Here is a 24,915-nt window from a genome sequence, read left to right on the forward strand (position 1 = left end):
GAGATCTCACTTTAATTACATGTGGTATGTTCTGTGAGGCATAGTTATTGAATAAGAAATAAATTCCTGACCTTAAGGATTTCAAGTATCTTGAGGGACTGTATTGTTGTATTTTAATTTTGTATCCTCAGCATACTACACAGTGGTTGGCACACAGTAGGCATTTGATTTCAGTTGCATTGGATTCCATTACAACCTAATTAAGACAAAACAATCATAAAATGACAGTAGTGAAAGAAAGAAGGAAAGAACAAGAAAATGAATCTCAGAGTTGAGAGAGGGACCACCCCAGAGGCCATTTAATTCAGCTGAATTAGAAGTCCCCTTTTAAGATGCCCAGCAAGACCTCTGAAGAGAGGAAGCACCTGCCTCCTAGGCTGGCCCATTGGAATCTGGGGTAGCTTTAATCCCCCAAATCTGTCTCTCTGCAATTTTCACTTAATGCTCCTAGTTTTGCTCTAGGGTCAAGGAAAGTAAATCAAATCCCTCTTCCACATGCCAGCCCTTTAGACATCTGAAGATAGCTCTTCTTATACCTGCTAAATCTTCGCTAGGCTAAATATCCCCAGATATTTTAACCATTTTTCATATGTCCCTTCATCATTCTAGTCAGCCTCTTTTTTATATTTTCTTGCATAACAAAATGGAGTACATTCCCTTCTTCCATTGGTGAATTCATTCCATGTTCTCCATTTTGGGGACAGACCTAGGCCAGCCCACTTCCTTCCTTCTGATTGAGCTTCTGACTCTGGGTTTTGTGTCTGTGACTTAGCTCCTTTCTCACTCTGGAGCTTCGCTCTGTGCCTGGAGCCCTGTCACCCTGAAGAATTCCTTCTCCATGTTGGCCCCCTTCTTCCATTGTGGCGATGGGGCCAGGCCAGCCAGGTATGGTTCCTACTGTGTGAGTGACCTTTGGAGGCCACTTTCTCCCCCTTCACTCCCCTCTTCAGCCCCTTTTTACGTATTGTCTCCTCTTGTTAGAAGGTCAGCTCTTGGATGGCAGGGACTGTCTTTCTTTTTACTTGGATGTGCACCCTCAGGATTTTGCACAGTATGTCAGTGCTTCACAAATGCTTGTTGCCTCCCTTAAGTGACTTGACCCAGGTTCACACAATTATGCTCCTTCTCCAGGTCTCTGGATAATGAGTCATTTAGCTTAATTTTTCCAATGATGAAACTAAAGTACAGAAAACTATAGACAGGCAGAAAGACAACCAGATAGAGAGAGAGGTAACTGACAAGTGTTTAGTAAGGCCCTGCCATGTGCCAAGCACTGTGCCCTATGCTGAGGACACAAGGACGAAAGTTCCTTGCCCACAAAAGGACAGTGTGTATATATAAATACAATAAATAGATTCAGGGTCATTTGGGGAGAGAGGCCTTGCAGCAGGGGATTAGAAAAGGTTTTCCATAGAATGTTGTGCTGTAACTGATTCTTAAAGAAATGAGGGATTGCAAGGATAGGAGGTGAGGAGCTGGTGCTCCTAGACTTGGGGGAGTACCATTGCCAAGGCACTGATGGAGACGGAGAGTAGTTTGGCTATACTGTAATGTCATGGAAGCCTGCTTAGGGAGGGGCTTGAAGTGCCTGATGGACAACTCATGGCAGGCACCCTCTTTCTCTCATTATTCCAATCCACAGTAATCTTTACTTATTCTGAAGTCTTTAGGTACCATCAGCCCTTAATTGTCTTTTAGAGCTCATTCATTTAGTCTCCCCAACTAGACCAAGTTGAAGGTAGGGACAGTGACTTAAATTTTCCTTGTCTATTAGACACATGCCACAGTGCATAGTAGGGCTGATACTCCAAGATATCCCTGATGTTGTTGATGGAGGTGCTTCCTCCACAGGTGCTGATTGCAACCCCTTCCCTGCCTCTCACCTTGGGCAGTTCCTGCTTGTGTCCTCTGGTAGTTGACTTCAGAGGGGTCCACCTGGTGTGCTGAACGCTTTCCTTTAGGTCTTTACATATTAGCTGTTTGTATGTTTTCTCTTGTTCCTGATGCAGTGACCAGCCTGTCTCCTTCCCAGTTACACATTTCCTGTGCCATATCACTGGTGCCAGTGTAGCTGGTGTGTGTCTTTCATGCTTCTCTCCACAGACCTTGGGGCCATGGGTAAGTATAGCTGTGCTTCAAGCATCGTGAGTGTTTGGTAATGCTAGTGAATGGTAAGTATTGTCTGATTTACATGTGTGCTCTCATTTTTTCAGGAAAAAGTGATGGGACTATTCCCACCATGAATTGTACATTTTTCTTCTGTGTAAAATGTTTATTTCTCCTCTTTGTTTTTGCATCCTGTTCATCTCCCAACATATCTTTCCCTGCCCCATCCATAGATCCTCCTCTCATAACAAAAGCAGCTCAAGGAAACCAGCCAGGACCTCGGTGGCTCCAGCAGGATCCGGGCACCCATGGCCATCAGAATGACGCTGGGCTGCTCAGCGGGTTTGGTGTAGTTTTTGTTTTACCCACTTTCCCTTTCCTTGGGGTCGCTGTGCACGGTATCGTTGTGCTTCTACTTACCACCCTTAGCATACCTTCACAGCAGTCTTCCCACGTCTCCTGAGGCCGTAAGTTGTCTATCCTATGGCTGAAATATGATTTCATTTGAGCCACGTCTCATGGAGCGGGTTCCATTTTACTCCCAGCTTATTACTGCTACACAGAGGGGTACTTTGGCTTCCTTAGGGTCCATGTTGAGTCCATGTGGGGCCTCTAGCTTGAGACACTCAGCATTTCTGTAACGATAAGTTTGGACCAAACTGTAACATGTAGAGCAAGCCAAACAGGATTAAGGATCTAGCCTTTGGCAGGGGCTCAAGCCTGCGACCTCAGCCTTAATCAACTTTTGTTGTTGTTTAATTGTTTTTCAGTCTTGTCCCATTCTTCATTGACCCCATTTGGGGTTTTCTTGGCAGAGATGCTGGAGTGGTTTGCCATTTCCTTCTCTAACTCATTTTGCAGATGAGGGAAACGAGGCAAACTGGGTAAAGTGACTCGCCCAGGGTCACACAGCTAGTAAGTGTCTGAGGCGGGATTGGAACTCATGAAGATGAGTCTGACTCTAGACCTGGTGTTCTATGCACTGTGGTGTCACCTAACTGCATGAGCAAATAATAATCCAGCAGTTACATGCCGTGGAAGAGACAAGAAAAGCATGATAATAATGTAGCAATTATTTGGGGGCTTACTATTTCAGAGCCAGACCTTCTGTTAGCCCTTAGGAGTATCTCTTATTAATGGTGCAGGTTCTAGCCCATGTTCTAGGCTGTGCTGTTAGCTTCAAGTGACTAGTGCCCCCAGTTTCAGCCACTCACAAATCAGTTAGCTTTTACAAAGGATACTTAATTGAAAGAAATAGCATTAGGAAAAGTACAAGCATTTCCCCTCAGCACAGGCATAGTGTCCTCTCCCCCTTTCCACCTGGGTCTCAGAAGGAGAGTAGGCGGAGACTCCCAATGCTTTCCCCATAGTCCTGATACCACCAAACTTAGGTTGAGAAGCTTTATCTCAGCTTTTGTTGGCCTGGGTCCCTAAAGCTGCTTCTTGAGTTGTCAGTTCTGGGCTTCCTACAAAACCCAGCATGGACTTGACTCACTGGATTTCCTGGGTCCCCCAATGCCTAGATGCCCAGATAGACTGTTCTCCTGACCTTCAACCTTATCTTTACCTAACAAGAGAACCAACATAGGTCACATGTTGGCCTTGAAGGAAAAGACTCAAGGCCTCTGCTTTTGGGCATTGTTTCTCACTGGATGCTGTCAACAAAGGACCTCAGCAGAGGTCCAATCAAAAGGGAAGATAAACAGGTCCCTCGTTGTAATGTAATACCAAGCAAAGGCAACTTCCCAGGTTCAAAATACCAGCATAGGTGCTCTCTATTTTATTCAGTAACAAACCCAGAACAGAGAAGATCAAAACATGACATCATTCAAAATACAGCATTTACTAAGTGTGATTAAATCATCTCCAAGGCCTACCCCACCCCAGGACTTTCCAATCATTCAATCAATTACAAAGTCTCTGTTCCAAATACTTCTCCACCCCTAGGCTATACCTTAATTAAGTCCACCACAAAGCCCCTCTTCTCAAATGGAGATTAGTTTCCAAACATAAGTAAAATACATTCATTTGCTCAACCATAGAACACAAAAAGGTCAAAAGTTCCCCACCCCTGGATCACAATTGAATCTACCCCAGAGTTACATCAAGTTTAAACACAGCACTTAATACCCAAATGGAGGTCTTTTCTTCATCTTGACACGAGGCAAGTTCTCAGCAATCTTAGTTCCTGGAGAGACAAGGCTTAGCAAGGCCATAAGATACATTGCCAGTCCCTTCATGAATTTATCCTCTGTCTGTAGAACAGTCCTAGAACCCCTGAACACATTAGCAAAGCCCTCTCCCAGGATTTCTGTAAACATACAACAAGAAAATCCTTCTTCAGGGCTTCTGAACCAACAGAAAGGCTCCCAGACCCCTGCAACAACAGCACTGTCCTTCACCAGTGGACAGTATTCATTCTGTCTGCCGGACAGTCTCCAGACCCCTGCAACAACAGTACTGTCCCTCACCAGTGGACAGTATTCACTCTCAGTACTGTCCCTCACCAGTGGACAGTATTCATTCTCTGTCTGCAGGACAGTCTCAGGCCTTCTTAACCAAATGCCAGGTTCCAGGACTTCTTCAACAGGACAGTCTTTCACCAGTGGACAAATCTGGCAAAATAACATCAAAACAGACAGACAAAGTACCAGCAAAACAGCCATGTCTCCTCAGTCCTTGGCAGCTCAGGGGGCAGGTCTCAAAAGTCCAGGGCAATTCAAAGCGGCCACCAGCAATCTCTTAGTCTCTCCCTCTCCACGAGGTGCTGCTTCCAAAAAGAACTTCCGCCTCTCTCTTGTCTCTCCAAATCTACATCACCAGCTCCTCCCACTTCAGGACTTTCTTTTCACATCAACAAGCCCATCCCACAGGTGGGATTAACAAACTCTGGGTTTTAATACAATCAATTTGAAAACCAAGCCAATACAGGGGAATCTTTAATTGCCATTACTATCACACTCGTTTTTGTACAAGCACAGCCTGTCAGGCTGCTGTCCACTGTGTGGTTAGGAGACCAGAGCCAGTTACGTGCCACCATGCTCCAAACTCTCTCCAAGTTCCTTCCATTGACTGTTGTCACAGCTCTCCTGGAAGCAGGAGTAGGCCCTCCTCCTTCCATGGGGGAAACATGTCAGCAGCATTCTCTGTATGTGCTGATCCCCCCACTGTAGTAACAACCCACATTTCTTGAGCACTTTCTACTTATAAGGCATTTTCCTCATAGCCACATTGTGAGGCAGACAGTGCAAGTATCCAGTGTTAGCCCCATGATCAAAGCTCACACATTCAGGCCTAGAACTCTCCCAAAGACAAGGCCCAGGGTTCCCTCTGTTTCACCCCAGCTGTTCACAGGGCTTCTGACCTCAGGGAATGGAGAATCTAGCTGGAGAGAAAATAAAAATAAAAAACAGTGGGATAGGACCTTTTATTTCCTTGGTATAAAAATACCTACATCTAAATACAAGCAAGACGAAATGAAGGATACAAAGGGAGACAAAATGTGAACAGAAGTATCTGTTCTGAAAACTTGGCTTTACCGCTTGCTGCCTGCCCAAGACATCCTATCAGAATCCAAGGAAGGGAGAGATCCTGAAAAAGAGGAGGTATCTGCCTTTGCCTTTGAAGGGTGGGTAGGCTTTGATGAAGGAAGGGAAAGGAATGGAGGTAAAGTGGAAAGAACACAGTATGTAGAGTTGGGAGCTTTGGGTTCAGTTCCCAGCTCTGCTGCTCACTACCTTGGGTCAGTCATGGAAAGTTTTCTCATCTGGAAAATGGGAGAGAGTTGGACTACATAACCTCAGAAGTTCATGTCTGTATCTTGTGTGCATGTAGCTGCTTGCGTCTTGTCTCCCCTGTTAAACTGTAGGAAAGGTTTTGTTTGAGGCCTTTCCTGCAGTATGTGGAACACAGCAGGTGCTAAATCAAAGCTCCTTGATCTTGGGATTTATATGGTCCTAAAGGGTCTTCAAGTGATCAGCCTGACTGTCATGTGAGAGAGAAGGCTGGAGTTGTGGTGTTGGGAATGCTGACTGAGGGGTTTGAACTGGATCCTGCAAAATGGAGTCAGGCTTGTGCTCCAAGGAAGGGAAGCTTCCTAAGGTCAGAGTTGCCCAAAATGTCATCGGCTTTCCCAGGAGAGGAGGCATGGTCACTTTTCAGCAGCCTTTTAGACCTGATTCCCTTTTCGGGGATGGGTTAGACTTGAAGGCAGTTGAGGTCCCCCTGCCTGCTCCACGGTCCTGGGATTCTGTGCAGGGACCACAGAAGGTTCTAGAACCAGACCATTATTTCCTGAACTACATGGCTTAGTCTAGACTGTACTGACATCTGCCAGTCATTGGTTAGCTCTTTCAGTGGTTTTCTGTGATCTGAAATAGACACAGCCTTTCCCCTTGGGCTTTCTTTGTTTTTTCTTTTTAATTAATTAAATTTATTTTAAGTTCCGAATTGTTTCCCTCCCTTCCTCCCTCCCAGCCCACATCAGAGAAGGCCAACATTTGATATAGATACACACGTAGAACTACACAGTACATACAGACTTCCATGGACTAGCTCTTTGTCTAGGGGTGGAGAGCATTTTCCTTCCTAAGTCCTCCGTAGTTGCTTTGAATGGTTATATTACACAGAATAGCACAGTCACTCACAGTTACTATTTATTTGAACAATGTTGCTGTAACTGTATACAATGTTCTCTTGGTTCTCCTGGTTTCACTCTGTGTTATTTCATGCAATTCTTTCCACGTTTTTCTAAAACCAACTAGCTCATCATTTCCTACAGCACAGTATTATTCTACCACAATCATATGCCACACTTTCTTTCCAGGGGCAGGGACCCTGTGGCCTTGAGGTCACATATCTTCTGGATCCAAAGTGTAGCCTTCGACTGAATCTGGACTTCACAAAGTTTGAATTTGGTTTGAACCACAAAGAGAACTGCTATAAATATTTTAGAACACATAGGCTTTTTTCCTTTTTCTCTTCACCTTGGGGAACAGACCTAGTAGTAGTATTGCCGGGCCAAAAGGTATACACAGTTTCCTAACTCTAGACATAATTCCACATTGCTCTCAAAGTGATTGGATTAGTATATACTCTCCAGAATTTGTCATTTTCCTCTTTTAAATAAATTTAGCCAATATGATAGTTATGAGATGGTACCTTAGAGTTGTTTGAATTTGCATTTCTCTGATCAGTAATGATTTTAAAGCATTTTTATGCGACTATATATAGCTTTGATTACGTCTTCCAAAAACTGCCTGTTCATATCCTTTTGACCCTATTGGGGAATCACTCATATTCTTATAAATTTGACTCTGTGTTCTGTATATTTGAGATATGAGTCCTTTATCAGAGAAACTGGACATAAATATTTTCCCCCAATTTTCTGCTTTCCTTCTAATCAGGCTTTCCTTACAATCTATCCAAAGGACTGCTCAGGTGCTTCTCTGGAGGCCCCAGCAGCTTGTGTACTAGCTCTGTTTCCTTTTCATTTAGGGGAGCAGAGCATGGCAAGAAAGCACTGAACTCAATGTGGCTGATATAGACTGTTTTAAAAAAATGTTTTGTCGGTGCTTTTTTTTAATACTACCTCCCCTTCCTAGTGATAATTCTCTCCCTTCTCCCTCTGCCTTCCCCACTTGAACAGGCCTTTGTAACATTAAAGTACAATTTCAAGCAAAACATATGGATCCTGTCAGGAAATGAATGGCCAAAAGATGAGAAGCATGCACCACCATCATTCCTTGTCTGGAGCCACGAAGCCAGGATGGAACCAGCTTTTTCTAACTCTAGAGCTGCCCCTTATCATGCCCTATGATCCTGTAATATTCCAACAAGTTCACTTTCTGCCATTTGTTCACCTCCCACCCTGATAAATCAGCCTTGTATGCCCTGTACCGCTGAGGCCTCTTTGGAGGACTCTTCCCTCCCCTCCTGAGCTAGCTTCTCTAAATAGTTGTCGATTTCCTATTTTTGTTTTTGCTTCCTTTTTATTTTGTACTTGCCTTATTCATAGCTTGGAGAGGAGCCTGCTATAAACTTTCTAAGGAAGCTTGACACTCCTTAACCCAGGATAGGGAGATGAATCTGCTCCGTCCCCTGGCAAGAACAAAATTGATTCTCTGCATAGTCACTCTAAGCCCGTGATCTTTAAGGGGCATCAGGGCTAAGTATGCTCCAGAGACTTCTCTGTGGAGAAGACCTGTGATTCACCACTACAGGATAGTCCCATAATGCATTTGGAAGCACCCAGTAAAAGGGACAAGAGTTAGTGGCCTGAAGCGAGTTCTCCATGTAAGGTGAGTATTTCATTTCCACTCAGAACACAATACAAGACAGGATGTGTTTCTTCCTGGTGCTAGTGGGCAACACATTTTCCCAAAACCTGGAAGAAAATACTTGTTTGGCCATCATTTATGAAACATTCTGTCTTTGAGGCTCACATGACTTGTCTGGCCTTGTATTTTTTTTTTTTTTGCTTGTTTCATCAGCCAAAGAGAGAGAGACAGAGAGAGAGAGAGAGAGAGACAGAGAGACAGAGAAAGACAGAGACAGAGAGACAGACACAGAGAGAGAGACAGAGAGAGAGAGAGAGAGAGAGACAGAGAGAGAGAGAGAGAGAGAGAGAGAGAGAGAGAGAGAGAGAGAGAGGCCCATACCTTTGCTGCTCTGAGCAGTGTTGGGTAAATGTACAGTTCATAGCCTCCTAATCCTAGATTGTTTTCCATTTCCTTCATATTCCCCAAGGCTCTTCTTTGGCTGCTTTCCTGCAAAGTTTCTCATGCTCTGGTACTTCAGGAGAAAAAAAAAAGTTTCTGGCCATGTCTCATTCCCCAAAGCATCCTTCTCACTGGCTAACTGGGCTATTTAGAAGGGGCCGGAGAAGAAGAATCAGTGGTTTGGCAAACCTGTCCCAACCATAGCAGTTCTGATTCTGACAGTTGGAACAAGGTGGGGTGGAGACAGATCTTCCAGCGACACTCAGAGGCTGTCATTGGGAATATCACCAGGGCGGGCTGAGGAGGCAATCATCTTGGGATGGAGGAGGAAAAGGGAAGATTCATGCCATCTGGTAGCTTCTGATTTTAACTCATTATTTTTACTAACTGTGAGCCAAGATGAATTGTTTCTACTGCTGAAGGCACATAAGTGCTTATAATTTCAGTGTCCTGTGGCAAAGCCCCAGTTGCCTTGCCCTAGTTATGGATGCTTGCCTACCGTTTTCCATGACTTTTTATTTTGTAGATAGGTCAATAGAGGGAGATAGAACTTACATCCGTTTTCCTTCTGATTTTGTGGTTGTTTTCTCCTACATTCGGTTTTTTTTTCTATTTAGATATGAAACTTAACATGGTGTAGTGGATAAAAGGCTTGCCTTAGAGTCTGGAAGAATGCTTAATCTGAATCCTGTCTATTGTCACATACCTCTCAGTGCTCTAGGAAACTCCTAAGACTTTATTACAGCTGAGCTGCCAGTCTGTACCAAAGAAAAGAGTTGATTCCACATCCAAAATTAGTCACCCTTAGAGTTGTGAGGGAGTGAGTGTGTGTGAACAAATACTGCGAGATGGAGAGCAGAGAAGATTCTGTTGGTGGTAGGGGCAAGATGGGCAGCTGTTAAAATGTTGTTACATTCCCTACCATTGTCCAGTACTATCTAGAGGGAGGAAGAAGAGATCAAATACAGGCCCTCACCTCCCTCTCCATCCCTCCCTTGTTCCTCAGACATTTCTACTTTCAGCCTATGCCAGGCTCTTGGTCCTTGTCCCAGAACTCCAGCTCCAGAAGTGGAAGCACGATGCCCAGCATAAGCTTCCTCTCTGAAGAATGCACACTGAATCTAATAAATTTGGCATTTTTTCTTTTTCGATACTATTTTAATCAATAGATCAGGAAACATTTATTCTTTACCACATGCCAGTCTTTGTACAGTGTGATGGGGACACAGAGACAAAATTGCAATAGCTCCAGCCCTCAGGGGGAGACAACATGGGCAGAAGTATGTACGTACAAAATGTACGTAAGGTGAATCTCTTTAATTTGGAGGGGAGGAGATGGATGGCAGTGAAGATGAGTGAGGTGGCCACCCTGGAGCTGCCTGAAGGGAGATAAGGGCTTCCAAGCAGAGGAGAAGCAGGAAAGCATCTGTTTTTGTTACCTCCCAAAGACCCCTCCTGTGGCCTCGTGGCCTTCGGGAAAGGAGAGGAGACACATGGTAGAACCTTTTCAAATGATAAACTTAATAACCACTCACAAAAACAAACACACACATAGAGTAGCTGCATGGCATAGTTTTTTGGGGTGAATTTGAAGTCCAAAGATTTGAGTTCAAATCCTACTTCAGACACTCGCTAGCTGTGTGACCCCTGGACAAGTCCCTTATCCTCTGCCTGCCTCAGTTTCATCTGTAAAATTGGGGTAATAGTAGACTTTAAAGCACTATAAAAATGTTAAGTTAATAACATAAGATAAAAAACAAATCCTTACTTGATGTATTTTTAATTTGACATTGGCCAGATAATCACAAAATAATTTGTGATGGGTGTTGAAAGAACTCTACAGCTGGGGTGGTCCCAACCTAGATTTTCACAATAGTTTGCAGATTTAAAACTTCTGGCCTAGACTTTGAAATGTTTCAAAACAACCATCTTTGTAAAGGGATCTGCTATCTTGAAAACATAAGAGAATGCTGGAAATTGAGAATTAATTTCTGAAAGGTAGAATCTTTTTAGGAATACTGGCTTTTTCTGTGCATTGAGAAAAATCCACCTGACCGACCTCACAGATGGAAATAAATTAGTATGAAAAAGTATCATGAAAACACAAGAATCTCTTTAAATGTCAGAAAATCTTTTTAAATTGAAATACATAGGCTGTGAGACAGGATTGTGACATGCGTGTCTCTTAAAACGACAAGCTAACGAGGTGCTTTAAATCTTTCATAAGTCTAAAGAAAAGCATCTCAGTTTTTTAAACACTCAGGTGATAGGAAATCTTGTACACTGGACCAATGTGAAGTCTGAAGAGATCAAAATGTAACTAGGTTTGAAGCTGCAAAAAAAAAAAAATATTCACAAAGGTCATCCTTAGAGAGCAAAGCATATGGAATAGTATTTTTGCTCTTCACTGTCTTTAAACTTTCCTGTTTTTCTCTGTTACTTGATTATTAAATAATTGATATTGAAAAAAAGAATAAATCCTTAACATTTAACAAGATAGAAACACAAATATCATAAGCTCGTGATGATAGATCAGAGTGCTTGCTCACTCAGTAAATACTTGGTTTTCTTTACTCCTACTTTTACTTCAATTGTTTAGTTTTTAAACAAAAAAATTAACACTGTATCAAGCTACTGGTATCATGAGTCACTTCCCAACAAATAATCCACCTTACATTTCCAACGAAATAATTGACAGATATTTTTATTTAAAAAGAGAAAATTTTATTGTTGAATACTATTGTTTCCCCCCCTCATTCAACCTTGCTTTGTAACAGAGGAAAACACAAGCAAAACAGACCACAGAGTCACTAACAATACCTGATGAGATACACTAATCTGTGGTGTTAATTTGTACTGGGTCATGACAAAATGCATGAATAATTCTTACATTTTACAAAAGGGGCTTTTAAAAAAACAAATATTGGCTCAATCAGTGATCACTAGGAGACAGTATAGGTTCATTCAGAGTAAGTTCTGCTGGCTTAACCATATTTCTCCAAGAGAATTTCCCTCTTAGTTCCTTGTTTGGTTTTCCTTGAGACAGACTGATTTTCAGTGACTTTTGTACTCTTTCTCCAAATCTGGACAAGATTAATAGACCTAATCATAGCTTTGGCATAACCAAACAGAGGTGATTCCCAAATGACCCATCTGAACTATGTTAAATATGATAAAATCCTATGTCTTTGGGGAAGGGGCTTTCTAGTGGCATCTATAAACCAGAGCATCTTAAGTATTTAATCGTTCAAGTTATGAGAGTAATAGCAGAAAGATCCCAGAACCAATCACAAAGACTATAACCAGGCCATCTCCAGTCATTCTGCGTTGCCACTGAGGGCCGTCAACAAACGCATGTTGGACCTTTGCCTGAAGTTGAGCATCGAATGTCTTGCTGATGATTTCTACCAGTCCAGATTCTCTGGGTGACGTGCTTGTAGAGGAAAAAGAGCTGGAGTCATCATGGGTTCCTATTTCTGGTTGTTCTTTGCAGGCAGAATAGCTGCTGAAGGAAGATACTTTTAAAACTCCTGAACCAGAAACTGAGAGAAACCAGCAGAATCAAACTCAACTAAGCTGGTGGAGGGAGAAAAAGAGACTTGATCCAGCCCTCCCTGGACCCCTTTGGCCTAGGACTGTCACTGTGGGGGAGAAAGGTGGGAATATAGAGAAAGAGAGTAGGGCTGAAAGAGAAGTGAGGTGAGAGATGGAAGGAAGCTGGACCGTTCTTTAGAAGCCACAAGACTCTAAAGAAGCCCAATAAAATTGAAAAGGAAAAACAATTAGCTCAAGTACCAAATGCTTGTGTTTGACATTTTAACAAGCACAGAGGATACCAAGGATATAAGTCCCCAGGGAGGTCCCGTTTTATCGATATGCAGATGTATCAAATGCATTCAGAAATCAATACACAATGAACTTCGTTTTGGGAAGGGCCCAGCAGCAGCTGGAAAGGGTTTGGGCAGAGTCTTGAAGGAAACCAGAGATTCCAAGAGGCCAGGGTGAGGTGGAGACAGCTGGGTGCGATTGGGGTACGGGGCCTGTGGCTGGACTTGAGAAATAAAGCAGGGGGAGCCACCGAAACAGCTGGGTGGAGGGCTGAAGAGCAGAGTTTGAAGGAAACTACTGGCAGGTAGTTTAGGAGGGAGATAATGAGTATCTGAATCAGGATGGTGGCTGGGGGAGGAGAAAGGACAGGGTTCTCTGTCTGAGGGTTTGTGGAGATAGAAATAATGAGATGTGGCATAGGTGGGATGCAGGAGGAGGTGAGAGCACTGAAGTCAAGAACTAGGCTAGGTAGAATGAGTTCTGTTTTGGACGTTTTGAGTTGACCTTCAGTTTCAAAGAACAAGTGGGATGTTGTTGATGCATGAATCAAACTGAGGAAGGCTTCTAAGACTAAGATGACAAGTCTAAGGCATCTGACCTGCATAGAGATGGTAACAGTCCCTAGGAACTGGGTCACCACGGGTAAGTTAAGGAAGCCAGAGCTTTGAAATACATTTGAATTACATTCACAGTCATGGGAGGTAGAGGATGACGAATCAGAAAAAAGCACGGAACATGGTGGTGGAAGGATGTAAAGAGTAGGAGAGGAGGAAGAATCAGGGAGGAGAGGGAGCTCAGCAATGTCAGATGCAGTGGAGAGGTGATAACTGTTGGGAGCTTTGAAAGAGTTTCAGTTTAATGAGGTTGGAGGACATTGCAACGATAGGCAAGCGTGAGAAGAAAGGAAATTGAGGCGCCTGCTTTATGCTCTTTATATTTCCATGAGCATTTTTCTCTCCCTCTCACCTCTTCTACAATCCCCACCGAAAAACTAAACCAAGCTCTGATAAGTAGGAGTAGTAAGCAAACCCCCCACATTGGTCACGTCTGAACCTAGTGTTTTTGTCTGTTAGTTCATCCGTTCCCCCAACCCCCAAAAGACAGGTATAATTCTGATCACTGGCCGTCTGGAATTGTTTATAAGAGTTCTCAAGTGTTTCTAAGTTACTTTTAGACGGCTTTTTCAAGGAGTTTGGAGAAGCGAGGGAGGAGAGAGAAGGAAAAGGGGAGAATGCTAGGATCTGGACTGGGAGCCCCCTGGACATGTTTCTAGAAGTAGTAAGAATACTGGCCCCCAAATCAACATCTAGGAAAACCTCTGGAAGCTCTTCCCCCAGTTATTTCTTCACTCTGATTTCCCTTATGACTCGAGTATTTCTCGCTTGTCTGCTTTTTTAAAGTCTTTGTTGGTGGCGTTAAAACTCCCAGATTTGAAAGCCATTTGTGACTGCATTTCCATAAGGATTAAAGTCTTAAGAGTTTCAGTTTACTCTGGGTCTTGGGGTCAAGAAGGCAGCGGTACCCCCTTCCTCCACCCAGCGCGTCCAGCTCGGGTTAGCTTCTTGGCGCTGGACAATGAGGGCAGTCCCAGCCATGGCACGGGAAGCCCAGGAAGGGCTCTCACTCGCAGCACCACCGACCAGGGCTTTCCCTCTGCGATCCTCACCCAGAGTCCTTGGAAGGACAGTGGCATGCGCCCTTCCCTGTGTCCAGTCCATCCGGCGTGTCCCGTTTTCTTGGCAGACCCTGGAGTGATCTGCTATTCCCTTCTCCAGCTCATTTTACAGATGAGGAAACTGAGGCAGACAAGATGACGTGCTTCGCCCAGGGTGCCGGTGAGGAAGAGGGCGAGGGGAGCTCTGAACTCGGGCAGAGGAATCTTTCCCACCCCGGGCTCTTGGCTTGGTGCAGCTGCCGCTCCTCCTGGGGAGGAAACTGAGGCTGGGGCAGCCTGGAGCGCGGACCTCCCGCCCCCAGGGGTTGGGGGGAGAACTCGGGAGACGCACCAGGCCGGGGGCGGGGTGGCGCTGGGCTCCCGAGGGCAGCCGGAACCTCGGTCTCGCCGCTCTCGGTCCCCGGGAGGGGGACCCCGCGGACCACAGCCGGCGTCCACGTGGGGCAGAGGCGAGGGAGCGCGGAGGGCGCGCTCCGATCCCGGAAGTGCGCGTGCCCGCGGCAGGCGGGGAGGCTTGGGCTGGCAACTGTGCGCGCTCGCGCGCGGTGGGTGCCCGGCGTCTCCGCCCTCCCCGCTCCCGCCGCCCCTCCTCCCCAGCGTTCTCCCGTCGCCCTGACAACCGGAGGCCCCGCCGCCGGGGCAGCCGCGAACCGTTGGGGGCGTGGCCCCGGGCGCGGCCCCGCCCCCAGCCGCGGCGCCGGCCAATCGGCGCGGCGCGTCCTCGTCCGGCTCGCGCCCCGCGGGTCCCGCTGATCCCGCCCGCGCTCCGTCAGTCCGTCAGTTAGTCCGTCCGCTCGCCAGCTCGCTCGCTCGCAGCCAGGCGGGCGGCCAGTCCGCCGCTGGCTCGGAGGGAGACGGGGCGCGCTGGCCGCGGCGCCGCCCGAGGGAGGCTCGCCGCGCCCGTCCCGGCGGCGTCCGTCCGAGGCGGGCGCGGAGTATGAGAAGATGGTCGTGCAGGCGCGGAGCAAGCATCGAGAGGCGGCGGCCGCTCCCCCCCGCGCCTCCCCGCAGCCGCGCCGGGCCGTGGGCGCCGGCGAGCCCGAGCTCGAGCGGGAGCAGCCCGGCGGCCGCGGGCTCCCGGCGGCGCCCCCCAGCGGCGGGCGGCGGCCCGGCAGGAAGGGGCAGCGGCCCGAGCCCGCGCACCCCCCTCGCAGCCTCCTGTCCCGCGTGTCGGCGGGGCTGCGCGCCCGGCTGGGCCAGCGGCCGGCGGGCGGCTGGGGCCGGACGTGGACCACGCTGCTGCTGGGTGAGCGGGCCGGCCGGGGCGCGCCAAGTTGGGAGCGGGCTGTGGCGGTGACCCGGGCCTCCCCGGGTGGCTCGGGGTCCGCGGCGCAGACTAATTGGACTTGGATCCGGGGGGGGGGGCGGGGGCGGGGGGGGGGGGCGGGTCCCAGCTCTTTCCCGGCCGGAGGAAGGTGTGGATCCTCCTCTTCCTCGGTGCTCCCTCCTCTTTCTCTTTCCCCCATTGCCTCCAGGATTCCCCAAAAGCTGTCCCCGGAGCTCCAGGCCGCCGGGTCCGAGACCGCACCGAGCCGACTGTAATTGGGCGGCTCCGCTTTACCCAGAGCTCGGGTTTAATTTTACCGGGCGGGGGGAGGGGCGAGGAACTTGGGGTTTCATCTGCGTGGCGAGCTCCCGGTGTGGAATGGCTCCTCGAATGCAAACCAGCAGCCCTTCCGTTAGTAACTTGGGGATCCGGAGCTGGAGGGGACTTCAGAGGCTGTGGCATCCCTCCCCACCCCCTCCTCATCTTCTAGAGTTTGTCGGGGCGGGGCATCTCCCCCTATGCCCATTCTCTCCCAATGTGTGGGTCAGCGGCTCTTGTAACTGCACAGCATAGAGCTGATTTTACAGAGTGGCGAACTCCCGAAGTGCAAACTGTCTCCATGAATGCCGCCACCAGCTCCTGTGTAACTTCTCGGAATTAGGCAGAGGGAGCGATGTGGGAGACCTCAGAGGTCATCTCTGCCAACGCCTTCATAATGGTGGGCGCTTAATCAACGTTTCGTTGACTAACCCAGGAAACTGGGGTTCTTCAGGCGAATTGACTTGCCCTAAGGTGTCAGAAGTGGGATTTGAACCCAGATCCTCCCCTAGAGCCAGTGCTCTGAGACTTCTCTCGTTCTGTCTTCCTTCTCTCCCTCCTTTACTGAGAACATCGAGGTTCCTGAGCTGTCTGCTCTTCTCTGACAGCACCAGCACCGCAGTGCTAGCTGCTTCTCTCCACACGTCTTCCCTGACTACTCCCCAGTCCCCCAGGAGGGTGGTGGCCCTCCTGACCTCGACGCCGAAAACCCCCGCCTCCTTTTGGGGTGCAGCTCTGACCCCCCCAGGGTAGCGCACTCCAGCTATTGTAGCTTTGTAATTGACATTGTATTTGTTCTCTGGATACTTACACTTGTTCATTTCGTTGCCCCTGCCACAATGTAAACGCCTGGAAAAAAGAAGTTGTTTCTTTCTTTGTTTTTGTCTTTGCATCTTCCTAGCGGGCCAAGGTGCTTGGCGTCTTGTAGGAGCCTCGATAAATGCTTGAGTATCCCAGCCAGTGGGATTCAGAAGAGTCCCGATGTCAGTTTGCCTTTCTATGTCTGTGCTGCAGGCTTAGTTCCTGAGGCTGAGGATTTAGAATGGGAGGATCATTTGGTCCTACTTCTGCTTTTTGCAAGTGAGGAAACTGAGGCCTAGCGACTTGCCCAAGGTCACACCAGTAGCAAGCCTCGTTGTTTAGATTCAGATCCAGGCCCTGGAGCTCTGGAGCCACTCACCACAGTTCTGCTTCTCTTAAAACATGGGAATAGTCCAAAGAAACCACAGAATGTCAGTACTAGAAAGTGAACAAGCTTTTAAGTGATTTAGTGTTTGGTTTAAAACAAACCCCCCAAAACCTACCTTTAATGCTTTGTAAGTAGTTTTTCTTCATTGTTAAAGCGTTTTGTTCAACTATCGGACTTTTTTTGGGAAAACCTAATGAATTCAAGATGGAGTTGTTATTCAGTTGGTAAAACAGCAAATTTTTCAAAGTTAAATGGTAAATTGATAAAATAATTCCCCTACCAGCCTAATTCTGTGTCTTTTGGATAGTGCTACTAATTCAACTCTATGTCTCTCCCCTCCTCCCCCAGATAAAAAGATAATTTAGGCCCTAAAGGCTTGGAGTTAGGTATGAAGGCAGGGCTATGGAACCCAGCAAAGTGTTCCTTAGATACAGGGAATGTAGATTGAGAAGGAAATTCCTCAGAGATCTATCACTTTAGTCTCATTAGAAATTAAACAGCCTCAAACATTTCTGGGGGTGGAGTGGGGAAAGAAACCTTCTTTAAGTTGTCCCATAAAGTTTTTTTTTAAACTAGAAAAAAGTTTTATTTAATACCCACCCGCCCCAAATCAGGAAAACTTAAAAAAAAAAAACTTGGAATGTGAGAAACTATAACCTTGTGGTTAACTCCATGTGATTCTTAGGTAAATTTGTTTTAGCCAATTAAAGGTAAATATATAATATTAATTTGAAAACTGATGACAGGATGATTTATTTCAGAGGCCTCTTTGCAGACACAAAGCATCTGTACTTGGGTTGTTTCCCTCAGTTTATCATTGAAGGAAGCAGTCTACTTCATTCATACATTAATGTAAATCTTAAAATAATTATAGTATCATATTTTGCTGCCTTTTTGCTGAAAAATATGTTTCTGTCCTTTCTGCATATTTTCTATGAGTCTTCCCTTTTTGAAGGATAGGTCAGATGGCTGAATCTGAGATGGAGGGGCATCCTGGAGTAAGAAAGTGTAGCCTTTGCTGGCAGACCCCTAGTGAGAGAGAGGATGAAGCCCATGTTGTTTCTAGATTGTTCTCATTGTCTAAAGGTCTTTTTTCCTGTCAGGCCTCTCTGTGGCTTCTGCCCATTGCTTCTAGCTGGATTCTCAAGGGCCAAGCAGAGCACTCACACATCTGATTCTTTTCCATATAACAGTCATTCAGACACTCAGAAAACTGCCATATTCTCCCTAGATTTTCTCTTCACAGACACTTGTTTAGCATTGCTTTCCTCATCCTCGCTTGTGAAGTTGGATTCCTGAACCCAGTCATAGAATCATACATTTTTCTATTAAATTTTATCTTAGTAGATTCAGCCCATTATACTAAGGAGATCCTTTCAATCTCTAAATCAGCTCTGGAGCCTTTATGAAGCCCTTACAGAGTTCCATGTACTGTGCTAAGTGCTGAGAGTACACATTTAGTAGGAAGGAAGACCAGCCCTGCTCGCAGGGGGCTTATATTCTAAGGAGGGAAGAGAAATGTAAAGGAAGCTGGAAAAGGGGAGCTCTGGGGGAGGAAGAAGTAGCAAGTCCTGGGCCTTGGTAAAGGCCTTCTCGAGTGCAGCGGGGAGAGCGTCAAGGGGGAGAAGGAGGCCTGGCTGACTGGGCACTCTCGCCTCTGAGGGACTGTGCTTCCAGGGCGTAGAGATACCCGCCCTGGAGTGAGCTGTAGTATATGTAGCCAGGAGAGCGTTTCAGAGAGAAACGAGTCTAGTCTGGCATGACCAATTCTTTTTTTTTTTTTTTTCAGTATTATTTTTCCCCAATTACATGTTAAAACAATTTTCCACATTTTTGAAAAAAAGTATTGAGTTCCAGTCCCTCCCCTATCCCTCCTTCCCTGCCCTCCCTGAGATGGTAAGCAATCTGATGCAGGTTATACAAGCGCAGTCATGTAGAACATTTCCATATTAGTCATTTTGTGCAGGAAGACCTGAACAAAAAAAAAGAATCAGAGAAAGTGAAAAATATCTTGTCCTTATTCAGACGACATTAGTTTTTTCTCTAGAGGCAGATAGTTGCTTCATTATTAGTCATTTGGTGTTATCTTGGATCGCTGTATTGCTGACAATGGATTCTCCTGGTTCTCTCTTTGCATCAGTTCATGTGAGTCTTTCCAGGTTTTTCTGAAATCCTCCCACTTGTCATTTCTTATAGCACAGTAATACTCCATCACAATCATATACCACAGCTTGTGTAGCCACTCTCCAATTTGTGGGCATTTTCTCCATTTCTAGTTCTTGGCCACCACAAAAAGAGCTGCTATGAATATTTTTGTAGAAGCAGGTCCTTTTCCCTTTTTTTTCCCCTAAATCTTTTTGGGATATAGACCTATTAGTGGTATTGCCGGATCAAAGAGTATGCATGGTTTGTTTTAACCCTTTGGGCATAGTTCCAAATTGCTCTCCAGAATGGTTGGATCAGTTCACAACTCCACCAACAGTGCATGATCTATTCTTTATGAAACTCTGCTGGCTCTTGGTGATCCTGGCTTCCCTTTTTAGATGTTCATAAACAATCCCTTTAATAATTTATTCTGGGATTGAACTAGGAGTCAGGCAGATTCCTGGGACTGTAGTTTACCCATTTAACTCTTTGCCTTTTTTGCAAAGAGGGACATTTCCCTATCTCTAGTCCCACAATCCTTCTCTCATTCATTATGATCTTTCAGAGGTCATTGACAATGTCCAGCAGTCACTCCTGCTGGCTCTTACTTGCTACTTGGTGATTTCTTTTGGCTGGGTCTGCTGACTGGTTTACAAATAATGTTAAAGTGACCTAACTTTATACCATTTCTCCTGCATATCTGTAAGTGCTAGTTATACACCTGTCAGCCTACTTGCCTGTGGGCCCTGGCAGAGTCACTTTTCCTCCTGGGCCCTGAAGCCTGCTTCAGCAGAAGAAGGTGGCTCCTCAGGAGTTAGAAATGTCACCAAAATCATGGGGTCAGCCCCAAAAAGTATGAGCTCATTCCATGTGGAGAGAAGGAACAGTGCCTGGGCCCCTGGGCCATCTTCTGTGATGGGCTTTGGCTGCTTGCCTGCCATCTTCACAGGTATCGGGTGCCTGGAGGAGTGACTGATTAGCTTCTGCCATTTAATGCCCTGAGGGAGGATCTACATGGGCCAAAAAAGAGGACTCTGGGAGCTTCTGGGAATTGCTGCATCCTTTCAGAGATGGCTGCCTAGAGCTTAGATGGAAATTGTGCCCTGCAGAGATAGATACATGGTGTTTAATGCAGCTTTGCAAAATGCCCTTCAGCAAGGATGAGAGTTCATCAAGCTTGAGTCAACTTGCTACTGTCACTGACCAAGATTGCCCATGAGTCTCTGGCCTGCCGAAGATAGTTCTTTTTTGTGGCTCTGTGGTCCAAGCTGATGCTTAAGAAAACTGAGTGAGCAGAGCAGGACAGGTGGCTGACCACCCTGCATGGGTATTAGAGTGGACTCAGTCTGGGGGCAGCTAGGTGGCGCAGTGAGTAAAGCACCGGCCCTGGAGTCAGGAGGACCAGAGTTCGGTTCCGGCCTCAGACAGTTAACACCCACACACACACACACACAAATAGCCTTGTAACTTTGGGCAACTTACTTAACCCCAATTGCCCGCCCAAAAAAAAGGCAAAAAAAAATGTTTATGGGGCAGCCAGGTAGCTCAGCGAGTAAGAGCACCGGCTCCAGTGTCAGGATGACCTGGGGATCGAATCTGGGCTCAGACACTTAGCACCCACCCAGAAACACCTGGCTGTGTAACCTTGAGCAAGTTACTTAACCCCAATTGCTTTAAAAAAAAAAAAAGGAATGGACTCAGTTTGGCAAATTTGTCTCCACTGAAAAGTAGAGTATAACAGCTCTCTGTACAGTTCACACCCTTGCTTGGACTATATTCAAAGCTCTTTAGATGCTTCTCAGGGATTATGAGAAAGAGAGTCTTAGAACTTTAGAGTTGGAAGACACCTTAACAGCTTCTTGGCCTGTATGAATGGCATCTTCAGTACCTTGACCAAAGGTATCTGAGTAGCCATTGCGTTGCTGGGCAGCAGCCACAATCATCAAGATCTGCTTGGCATTGCCAAACCCTCTTGAACAAAACTTGATGACATGTTTCGTAGCTGAGGATTTCTCCCCGGAAGCCCACCCCCCCAGCTTCACTGTAGCAAAGGAGGCATCTTGGCTTCTTGAAATCTGTGCCAGATGAGCCCGAGCTCTCAGGTCCTCCAGAACTGGGAAGGCTTAGGTGATAGGCCCTGTGATAGACTCTGTCTGTATTTGGAGGACCAGCTTAATTAAATTTGAAGGGATTTATCATCCAAAGGCTGGCCTTGGGGTGATTAATTTTTCTTAGCAAGTGAGAAGGGGATGGGGTGAGGTGTGTGCTGCAGAGTATTTACTGATGAAATTAGACATCTTCTGAAATACTGAAGCCTTTTTTGTGTGAAAAAAGTATTTGTCTTCATTTTGAAAGTTTTATATTGAAGTAGTAACAACTACATAATAAGGTACATGCTTGAAAAGCAATTTATGTTCTCAGTGTCTAGGGTTCCTTAAAGTTTAACCCAGCAGCTCCAGGCCTCTTGTAGGGGAAGCAGGATGATGGGCTAGAAAAAACACAGACCTTGTGTCTGAAAGCCTGGGATTTAGTTCTATTTCTGCGATTTTAGAAAAGTGACTTCCCTTCTGTAGATTGAGGTGTTAGACTATCTAGCATTTATTTATTGTTAAACAGCACAGTGCTGAGGGGCAGCTAGGTGGCACAGGGAATAGAGCACCATCCCTGGAGTCAGGAAGACCTGAGTTCAAATTTGGCCTCAGACACTTAACACTCATTAGCCGTGTCACCTTGGGCAAGTCACTTAACCCCACTTGCCCTCCTAAAAGCAAAAAACAAAAACAAAAAATAAAACAGCACAGTGCCATATCTCTAGGAAGGGCTTAAATGCTTGTGGACTGACTAAATGATCTTTGAGGCCCTTTCAATTCTAAATTTCTGTGATTCAGTGAGACTCATAAGCACAGAGATGAAGAAATATGGGATTAAATGAAGGCACTCTTCCATTTTCTGTATGAGGTGGGGCTACTTTGGGGGTTTACAGAAAGTGCTTGTAAAACAGATCAGATTCTTCTATTCCTATTACTTCCCACATTTAGAAGCAATTGCTTTCCAAATGATTTTGTGATGAACTAACTACTACACCCGGGAATGAAAAAATGGGCTAAAAAATAGAAATTAAGAATCCTATTGAGAATTATTGAAGGATATTCTTTGTAACCAGTAAAAGTCTAGGGAAGGATAGAGATGGGACTGGAGCTCTTCCCGTTAGATCCTTGTCACTTGGGTCTAGTTGGGTCTCCATTGTTATCTGAGCTGTCTGCTGTGGGGAATACTGAAGGAGGGTACATGGCTGATAGATGACGGGGTGCCAAGTCTCAGGGGTCTTCCACCAACCATAACTTTCTACCATATATGAACAGCACAGAGAGGTATGACCTCAGATCAACCAGTAGAGGGGGGTGGGTGGGAAGGAGAAAAGTGCTTTGGCACCTCTGGGCTAGCTGAGGTGGGTGACACTGTTCCTTCCCTCCACTTGGAATGAGCTCATACTTTTTTGGGCTGACCCCATGATTTTGGTGGCATTTCTAACTCCTGAGGAGCCACCTTCTTCTGCTGAAGCAGGCTTCAGGGCCCAGGAGGAAAAGTGACTCTGCCAGGGCCCACAGGCAAGTAGGCTGACAGGTGTATAACTAGCACTTACAGATATGCAGGAGAAATGGTACAAAGTTAGGTCACTTTAACATTATTTATAAACCAGTCAGCAGACCCAGCCAAAAGAAATCACCAAGTAGCAAGTAAGAGTCAGCAGGAGTGACTGCTGGACATTGTCAATGACCTCTGAAAGATCATAATGAATGAGAGAAGGATTGTGGGACTAGAGATAGGGAAATGTCCCTCTTTGCAAAAAAGGCAAAGAGTTAAATGGGTAAACTACGGTCCCAGGAATCTGCCTGACTCCTAGTTCAATCCCAGAAAAAATCATTAAAGGGATTGTTTATGAACATCTAAAAAGGGAAGCCAAGATCACCAAGAGCCAGCAGAGTTTCATAAAGAATAAATCATGCACTGTTGGTGGAGTTGTGAACTGATCCAACCATACTGGAGAGCAATTTGGAACTATGCCCAAAGGTTACAAACCATGCATACTCTTTGATCCAGCAATCCTTTAGTCCCAGCTTTCTTAATGAAATTCTTCGGTCCCAGAAATGTCAAAGGCACACTATACAAATTTTTTTTAATTTATCATTTCCTGGTATTTAGTAATTTTTAGTACTAGTAAGTACTGAGCTTCCTTCATTTCTAGATTACTGTCTTTATTTTGTTGTTTATCTGTGTCCTTTTTTTCTGTCTTTAATAATAAATAGATGATCAGTGACTTTTAAAAGCATTTCAAGATTGTCATTCTCCACAGAATTCTTTCTAGATTCAGTAACCCAGCACACTCAGTGCCAGCCTTAGGTTAAGTATCAGCATCTCCTGCCCCTCAAGATGATGTTTTAAGTGTCATGGTTCCTAGGGCTTCTAGGTCCTTTCCTTAATCTTCTCTCCCTCTTATTCCCTTCTCTCTTATTTTGCTGTTGAATGAAATATAATTCTGCATTCAACTCTGTGTGTGTGTGTGTGAATGTCTGTGAATTCTTTTCTCCTTTGTTCAGTTCAGACGTGTGGTTTACGTGTCACTCCCCCAACCTTTTCTTCCTTGTTTGCACTCTGTGAGATAATTTTCTTCATCCTTCCTTTGCCCCCTCCCTCAGTATATTCCTTGTCTCTTCCCTTTCCATTCATCTTTTAAGATCCTCAAAACATGACAGAACCACTCTTAGATCCTCTGCTTTTTTAGATTCCCTTTATAATTCATGATGATACAATAGGGTTCTGAGGGGACGTGCATATCATGTCCTCATATTAGAACGTAAACAGTTTGTCCTTATTTAGTCCCTTATGGTTGTTCTTTAATGTACCTTTTTACATTTCTCTTTAACTCCCTATGTTTGCACTTCAAAGTTTCTACACAGCCCTGAACTTTTTGTCAGGATTGTTTGGGAGCCCTACATTTCATTAAAGATCTGTCCCCCCCCCAAAAAAAAAACCACAGTAAAAAACAAAAACAAAACATTAGGATAATGGTTTTGGGGTGGCTAATTGGCACAGTGAATAAGCACGGGCCCTGGAGTTAGGAGGACCTGAGTTCAAATTCGGCGTCAGACATTTAACATTTACTAGCTGTGTGACCGAGCAAGTCACTTAACCCACTTAACCCCTGCCTCACTCCAAAAAGAAAAAAAAAGATCTATTTCATGCTCATTATTATACTCTGCTTTGCTGGGAAAAGTTATTCTTGGTTTTAAGTCATTCTCTTTTGTAACATTGTATTCCAGGCTCTGTACTCCTTCAGAGGTTGGCTGCTAAAGCTTGTGTGACCCTGCCTGTCTCTCCTTGACATTTGTGTTCTTTCCCTTTGCTGCTTGAAGCATCCTTCGTTGACCTGGAAGCTTTGGATTTTGTAATATTCCTAGGAGTTTTCATTTGGCTTTTTCTCTCAATAAGTGATGTGTTTTTTCTTTCCCCTGATGGAACTTTGCCCTCTATTTCTAAGAGAGAGTTTTCTTTTATGATTTCTTGAAATATATGTAGGCTTTTTCCTTTCTTCCTCCCTTCCTTTTTTTCTCTCTCTATCTCCCTTCCTTCCTTCCTTCCTTCCTTCCTTCCTTCCTTCCTTCCTTCC

At 45.5% G+C, this 24,915-nt stretch overlaps 1 protein-coding gene across 1 annotated transcript in view; it reads left to right on the plus strand.

Moving 5' to 3' along the window:
* The first annotated feature begins 15,273 nt into the window (after positions 1 to 15,273).
* The window catches only part of LOC138158191 (protein C-mannosyl-transferase DPY19L1), a 114,004-nt gene continuing 104,362 nt past the window's right edge, over positions 15,274 to 24,915 (plus strand). Inside the window, exon 1 of the mRNA XM_069084280.1 lies at positions 15,274 to 15,574. Within this exon, the coding sequence (XP_068940381.1) occupies positions 15,274 to 15,574 (301 nt within the window). The remainder of the gene's footprint in view (positions 15,575 to 24,915) is intronic.

This window comes from Petaurus breviceps, unplaced genomic scaffold (genome assembly GCF_028583685.1).
Source record: "Petaurus breviceps papuanus isolate PSGF00001 unplaced genomic scaffold, PetGlider_PUasm1.0 174, whole genome shotgun sequence".
Lineage (NCBI taxonomy): Eukaryota > Metazoa > Chordata > Mammalia > Diprotodontia > Petauridae > Petaurus > Petaurus breviceps.